The sequence below is a fragment of the Sinohyriopsis cumingii genome, chromosome 6 (assembly GCF_028554795.1).
Source record: "Sinohyriopsis cumingii isolate HCF-2022 chromosome 6, ASM2855479v2, whole genome shotgun sequence".
In the NCBI taxonomy this organism is placed as follows: domain Eukaryota; kingdom Metazoa; phylum Mollusca; class Bivalvia; order Unionida; family Unionidae; genus Sinohyriopsis; species Sinohyriopsis cumingii.
Genome location: NC_142966.1, coordinates 142719027 through 142727366, shown reverse-complemented (window position 1 = coordinate 142727366; position 8340 = coordinate 142719027). Strand labels below are relative to the sequence as shown.

At 33.6% G+C, this 8340-nt stretch overlaps 1 protein-coding gene across 2 annotated transcripts in view; it reads right to left on the bottom strand.

Moving 5' to 3' along the window:
* Positions 1 to 1023: 1023 nt before the first annotated feature.
* LOC149798162 (uncharacterized) overlaps positions 1024 to 8340 on the bottom strand; it is a 78657-nt gene continuing 71340 nt past the window's right edge. For both annotated transcript variants that reach the window (XM_089963269.1, XM_089963270.1), the window contains one exon: positions 1024 to 5654. In XM_089963269.1, coding sequence (XP_089819395.1) covers positions 5641 to 5654 — 14 coding nt within the window. In that variant the 3' untranslated portion in view covers positions 1024 to 5640. The remainder of the gene's footprint in view (positions 5655 to 8340) is intronic.

Sequence of the window (8340 nt, the reverse complement as noted above, 5' to 3'; positions counted from 1 at the left end):
GTATTAGGAAAGGAGAGACAAAAATGCCATGCCAAATGCAAGAACATGGCCTCTGTAAAGCAAATTGTGCACTGGATGCTCCTCTGACAGAAATTAATTTACACCCATTAGGATAACTGAAATAGTAAGACAAGGACATGTTGATGTGTTAATCATATTTCAATAGTGTCATCGTAATGGCTATAAATAATGGAACCATTACGGTGGAATAAAAAAGATATTAAAGATTGGTGTCATCACAGGTAAACAGACATCACAGACAGAAAAATATATGAAAGAATGACCATAGAACAAGTTCACTTACCCGTATAGCTCAAGTGTACAGATTAAATAAAGAAAAATAGACCACTTTTTATCTCCATGATGTTTAATTATAACTTTGAAATATGATGTTCATACTTTCAGCATCACTGTTATTACCTTTTCAACTTAAGCAAAATATTTTAATGCAAAAAATCTCAAATTTCATTGTCTAATTTAATAACGAAATTATTCAACAATCATGCAATAACAATGTTACATCCATACAATGATTATACATATTGGGAAATGTGTCTTAACACATAAATGTGAGTGAAATAATGGGTCAGAGAAGGATATAAGAGCTCAAAAGGTTGTTGGTAACTTTTGATTTCTTCCTTTTAAAATTATTCTTGCAAAGTTTAAAGGCATATTAGCCATGTATTATTGTTGTTGCTTTTGGGTTTAACATTTTCTCAGCGCAAGATAGGCTACAAATGGCGACCAGCATAACTGGTGGAGGAAGAACGTGGTAAAACCCTGGAAAGAACCACCAACCCACAGGAAGGAACTGGCAAGCTTTTTCACATACCCCCATCAACCAAGCCCAAGATTCAAAGCCAAGTTGACAGATGAGAGTGGGCAGTTATCAGCAAAGGTGAACACTTTGCTGCCCGGGGCCCCACAATGTATTACTAATTATCATGTTATTAGTATTAGCATGCACACCATTTTCTGTGAAACTTTTAAATGTACTCCAGTCAGAAAAACCTCAAATATTAAAACCTTCACTATTAGAGGTATTGAGAAAGTAAAGAAACAACTTTAACACATTATAAAATTTATCTAAATATTTTAGATGCCAAACAAATTGGATATAATTACCAATCATTCTTTTACATAATTGCTGAATTTATAGTGAAAGTGTGGATTGTATCTAGATGAAGGCAGGAATAAAAGTTCCTGTAAATATTGTATAATTTATCTCGTTTTTATACTAAGGTACCTGTATTATAGATAATTCAACACAAATTTTCTAAGAAACCCAGTGTCTCACCTGTATCCTCGTTTCATCTAACTTCAACAACTTTAACAAAAAACTTTAACATCGACGCTGTTGGCAAAAAAGTGATGCCTTTGTTTCACTTAGCTTATCCAGTTGTGAAAAGGTTCACATTGTTTTTGCCATCTGATTACTAAAATGTTTTATACCTATTTGGAAGTTTCATATATTTGGGACCATTAAGTTGCTCCAAAATGATGGAGCTGAACTACAAGTAATGTCAAAGAGTTCCATAGATAAACTAGTTTGTCTCCCATATATTTATAAAAAAAATGTTTGGCACTGATCATTTAAAAACATCTGCAGTCTGAGTGTTTAAGTGTCACAACTTTAGTCCAAAATAAGAAACAGAGCACTAAGCATGCATGATGTTCCCCCAACCCTATATACACACAACTTAAGAAAATTAAACATATTTTATACCTAAATGACAAACTGCTATCATACCTGTATTTAATATTAGCTAAGTTGCTGCCCCTGAGAAAAAGAACAAATATTGGGATCTCCTTAACAATATGCTACATATCACATCCCAAAGTTAATAAAATATTTTAAATGTTTATAAATGATCTCAAAGAGCACAGTTTTTGTAGGCATATAAGAATATTCACTTTATGAATCACAACAATGCACTGAATACATTTTGCAGTCAACAAGGAAAATCAAAACAAAATACTTTCCTCATTAAAAGCAAACATTAATGTTTCACCTTCTTCCCCTGAGAAACCCCTCTCCCCCTCAATCAAATACTGTCAAAGTAATGAATCTTGCATTTAGCTTCCACAAATATTTATTATTGTATAGTTAATAAAATGGTGATTATGGATTTGATTTTGAAAATAAATGGTAACTGGCAAAATATATTTGTATAAAACTTTTATAGAAACATGATACATGTATTTGACCCCTAATCTGTTCAGCTTATCATTATGTGGAACAAAACTATTAATATAACATTATATTAAAATCAAGTGCAAAATATGCTGTGAAATTGAAGATAAGCTGCAGTTTATCGTGACTTAAGGAAACCATATAAATTGTCTCGTTTGTTAATTTCAACAAAAAAGGTCCTCTGTAAATACGACACACAAAAATGGGATTTAATAATTCTACATATTGCACCATTGCCGTGTTGCATACACAGCTTACTGCTACTTCATGTATTGAATAAACATAATTCATCAGCCTTGTACAAATTTCTCTTACACAAATGCCTACACAGATGAAGGCTGAATTTAAAAAATACCACATGTACTCACTTATAAGACTAGTCTAACCGCAAACTGGCACAGACCCAGATCTACAAATGCATAATGTGCTGACATATCTGCATCTGTGCAGTTTGTTTGAAGTAATCAGCAGAACAAACAATAAAGACCATGATCTGCGGGCACATTATGCTATGGCAGATCAGGATCTATATTGTCTGCAGTTGTACTTTACGTATCTGCAAGTATATAAGCTAATTGTATGTTTTGCAATTCTTTAAGGAATTATCTGCCTGCATGAACCTTTTCAGTGACTGAAGAGATATACAAACAGAAATGTGAGTGATCAGACAGATGGGCCTTGTTTCACTATTTTTCACACTGATCACAAATTCACATTTGATATAAGATTAAGAAGTATCATTTATCAGGAAGGCATAAAACAAAGTAAATATAACAGATAAGCTAAAATTTTAATAGGACAGCTTAAGTACACACAGTATATCTCTAATGAGATCTCAACTTAAACTACATGAAGTAAACTGATCTTGACTTGAACTGTATGAAGGTGACTTCAATTTAAACTGTATGAAGCAAACTGACCTCAACTTCAACCATACGAAGTTGACCTCAACTGTATGAACATATGAACTGACCTCAACTTTAACCAGATGAAGGTGACCTCAGTTTAATCCATATGAGGTTGACCTAAACCATATGAAGTTATATCAACTATATGAAGTGACCTCAATCTGAACTGCATGAAGTAACATACAAAGCAAAATGACCTCAACTTAAATCACATGAAGCTGACCACAACTTGATCCATATATGAAGTCAAAGGTGAAACGTGCAAGTGATATGTACAAGCGAGTACCCTAGACCACTCAGCCTCCTGTGTGTTCTATACGCTGTATCAACACCATGTTCATTTATGACCATCTGGACATCATAAAAAGTCTTTTGGTGAAAGCCTCATGTCAATATAACTTTCTGTTCAGGGGCTGTGATAGGTTTTTCAAGACGGCTGCCATGGTGGCCACACTGGACCCCAATTCAGCATCATTTTCATTTACGACTAACTAGACAAGTCTTTTAGTAAGAACTTGTGTTGATATGACCATCCATTCGAGATAAGCAGTGATAACAAGATTTTCAAGATGGATGGCTATACTGGATGTCAGATTGGCACCATGTTCATGTATGATCAAGTGGACATTGTAAGAAGTCTTTCGTGAAAAATCTATGTCGATATGATCATCCACTGAGGAGTAGCGATAAAAGGATTTTCAAGATTGACACTATGGTGGCCATAATGGATGTGCAAGCAGCAACCTTTACATCTAGGACCAACTAGACCATGGGATGAAAGTGTGTGTGTCAAGTTTCATGGCAACTCGCTAAGTAGTTCAAAAGGAGAGTGATAACAAACTTGTGCTGTGAGACAGAAGGACATTGGATGACGGTCAACAAACCATCCAAAAAGCTCTTCAGACCTATGAATAGAGCTAAAAATAGAAGTCTGCTAGTTAGTGCACATCATATATTTTCATCACAGTTAACTGAGGGATAACTAACAGAAATACTCAATATATTGATAAATGATCTACTGAAATGCATTACATTTTTAACAGTATCTACACCCTTTCCAGAAAGTGTCAATTTTGTATCCAAGTGTATAGATTTCATAGTGGGAATTTACCCATGGTCATAAACTGTTATCATAGTTACTTTCATTAAATTAGGAGCATAGTACTAAATTAATTCCTATTATGACTTCTCTAGATTCAAGCTAATCAATACCAAATACATGTTGGACTAAAGAAAACTAATTATCTTCAATGTTTGTAGGTGATGTAATCTGAAAATTGGCATTAATTGTTTTTAGGTGAGTTGGTAACAGTCATCAAACTTAAAGGACATTGATTCAAGTTTGGCATTCAGCATAACCAAAGAAATCTAAACACTGAAGCAATACTCAGGGCTAAAACAAACTTAGGTTTTTCAGCAAGTACAACACATTTGGATTTGTCCAAACACAAAAGTAACATCTACCGGTAATCTGCGGGCATGCTCTAACATGCACAAAATCTAGCCTGGAATTCATACCTTTCTTTTCATAAAAGTAATTAAAAACTCGTTTTTGAATTCATGCTCAGGCTGAAGTTGTGAAATTAGCTGAAATAATTCACTCACAGAAGGCAGCAAAGAGTTACACATTTCCTTCAAAACCGTCGTATGTAGTCTATAACCGACATGTTTAACATACTACTTGCTAGTCAGGTACAATGGTAGATCAGGGGCTATGCTCTTTGCAAACGAATTTGACTTGTGAGTATCATATATTGTATTCACAGTGCCTAGAGTGAATGCAATTTTGTGGCATCAGGAAGCATAAAGTGTTATTCCTACCCATTTGCACGCCACACCCTGTTAAGTTCCGTGTTCAAATGTGGTACTTCAAAATTAATACTCCCCCATTAAAAGGCCATTCATTGTAAACACACCCTTACTATACAGCTATCAAATAAAGCTGGGTTTCTCTTATATAATCATGATAATGGATCCATTTCATTAAGTGGTTGTAATATTATATGCATTATATACTGCACTGTAAGGCAGCCTTACTGTAAGGCAGTATCCTCTAATACAGACAGTATTAAAATGCATGACTACTGTACTGCCCAAAAAGAAAGGAGTTGAAGAATGTCATGTTTTGTTTTGTTTTTTTAAATGAGTTCTGACTGACACTTTTTAACAGCTAGAGAATTATACTGAAGCTAAAATATTAGAATATTCTGTAATATACTTGCCACAATCGAGTCTTGTAAACAACTTAAACTTCTTTGGAAAGAATAATTCAGTATCAATACCTAACTGACATGTTAACTGGGGTCTCTTTTCAAAGACAGAGACATTTCTCAACAAACAAAAACAAACAAACAAACAAAAAAAAAAGCACCATCTTCTTCCATATCAATAGCAACTCATTTCAGGCTGCTGTGTATCTGACACTTGAATCTGAATGGCACTTGGTCGAGGTATCTTGGTTTTGAAAATGACAGTGTCGAGGTATCTCCAAAAGCCAGGAATTTTAGATGTTCTCTGGTAAGTATTTTTTTAACAACATCATGAGTGGTCACCTGCAAAAGATTTATATAAAGAAAACTTAACTTATGTTCATATAAATCATTAAAAATAGCGCATACCTTATCAAGATTCTTCAACATTTCAAAGAAATTTGCATTAAAGTTGCATGTTTATTTATTGCAACCTACATGGTTAATATTTATATCTCCTTTCAGTCAAACACTGTCTCATAACAGCATTGCTAAAAGACAATTTTTAAATTGTAAAACTAAATCTTCCCTGAAGAAAGAGTGAATTTATATGCGTGAAACAATCCTGATATAGACATATTGAACAGCCATGGTGTAACATGTACCCAAAGTCCCCAGTCCATGGAGAGATAGTTTGGCATCAAAATGTCTTTTATACCCTCCACCCCACACAAAAAATAATGTTAATAGTAATGGCTTATCTGTAATAATAAGAGTATACAGATAAAAATGACCCAGCTCACAATATAGACCAGACAATGGAACAACAGGAGATTCCAAAAACATCAAATGGGAAAGAAAAATCCTTCCATGGATGTAGCAAAGAATATGAGAAATTAAAATAACTCAAATTAACAATATTAACCCAATCAAACTACAATAGAAGGATGTAAAAATATTCTGCAAATTTAAATCTTTCAAGCTGATTATTATTAGTTTAGAATGTCCTTTAAATATTTCATCATCTTGAGAGAAAAACCGAACATCGTGTTCAGCTACATCGATAACCGATTAATGATTAGTTTTCCTAAACTGAACCAGATTCCAATGTCACAAGTAAAATTGGTTCCTTGTTATCACACAATGATAATAACAGTTGGATAGTTTCAATAATGTTGAGAATACGGGAAAAACAAGATCCAAATTGGTGTTTTACATTACAACTTTTCTGAAACAACAGAAGTTAATTTTTACACCATACTTATGAGGAACTATCACTATTCAATTGAAAATAAATTGCTCCTGATCATGTTTTTCAAAACTAAGTAACATGGGCAACTTGAAATAACTATTGGAATTTTTTTTAAACTTGGAGATGCAACATGTGCCACAGTCAAATGGTCTGACCAAATGTTTACTCTAAATTTGCTTGTTAGGTTGTTTGTCCATTTGTTTGGTACCAAACAAAATTACTTTGAAGACTGAATGCTATTATGAAACTTGGTCAAGAGTGAATGCATTATAAGAAAAGACCCACCTGAGGTGTTTTAAAGTATTCAAAGAGGGACAACTAGGAATAAAATCAAAATTATCCTACACAAGAACAATTACTATGACTGCTATTCGGAAAACAATGTTATGTAAACCTTGACCAAAGATGCAAAATATACATGTAAGTAGAAATGTTTAAAAAAGGTCCTGATACGTTTTACATTTTGCTTTGGGTATGTATAACAAAAATTGATTTACCTTCACTGATTGAGAGTAATGTGATTAAGTACAGTGCGACACTGCCATAACGTGAACTGTGAAAACGTGGATTTGGATATAATGCGGTCATGGTATGGCTCCCTAAATTTTGTATATTTATTTGCACATGAAAAAGTATTTTTAGTTCAAAGTATGTGAAATAGTGTATAAAAAATGTATTATCATTTTAGGGAAGAGATCGCGTACATGTATTTAAAATTTCAAGAACCACACCACGATCGTATTATATTCGAATTCTTAAACGATCTCTTCCCCAAAATGATAACAAATTTTTTGTGCAATGTGCAGAGAACGAATTGCGTTTGTGAACTTGCTTTTCCATAATGGTAAAATAATTTTATAAAAAATTAGGAAATTAATAGCCAGTTCTTAAGCAAACCCCACACACATGTAAAACCCGAGAACTAAGTGCAGTAGGCCTGCAATGGTCACGAATCACTTTTGTTAAAAAATTTTAAAGCTGAACGTATGTACAATTTCATACCCTTTCAATTTCCAGTTAATAAAGTGGACATTATTTACTGGTCAACTGATTGCGTCTAATAACACCGCCAAGCCCAGCAAACATATGGCAGCTTTCGGTTTTTGATGTTTATTGTGAGAATCTTTTATCAACCACCACATTGTCTGCTGCTTGGTTGTGTATGCAGTTAAAGAAGAAACACATGTTGGCTATTGTTTGAGCAGTGATTGTATACAGAATTAAATGAAGACAATCACAAAGACGACTTACTGGCTTTACTCATGGATTAGTAATAAGTAACATTTCCGATGTGTTTTTTTCTCGTAACACTTCAAGAACCTGGTGATATTGTTAAATTTCAGAAGCTACGCCATGATCGTATTACATTAAAATTCATACACAAGCGCTTCCCCAAAATGATAATTAACATTTTATACACCATTTCTTGTACTTAAAAAAAAAATAATTCCCGGTACGAGAAAAATGCACAAACATGTATTTAAAATTTCAGAAACCAGGCCACGATTATATTAAATTAGAATTCATACACGATCTCTTCCCCATAATGATAATACATTTTTATACACTATTTCATGTACTTTGAACAAAAAATGCTTTTTCATGTGCGAATGAATATAAGAAATTTTGGGAGTCACACCATGACCGCATTATATCCGAATTCGCGTTACAGCGGGGTTGCACTGTGTATATATAAATCATGGTACTTGGAATAATGTCATCAGTGGATATGGACACCAACTACTGCATTATAACTAGGGAGATCTGTACATACAATTTATGAGGGGAGTTAACACT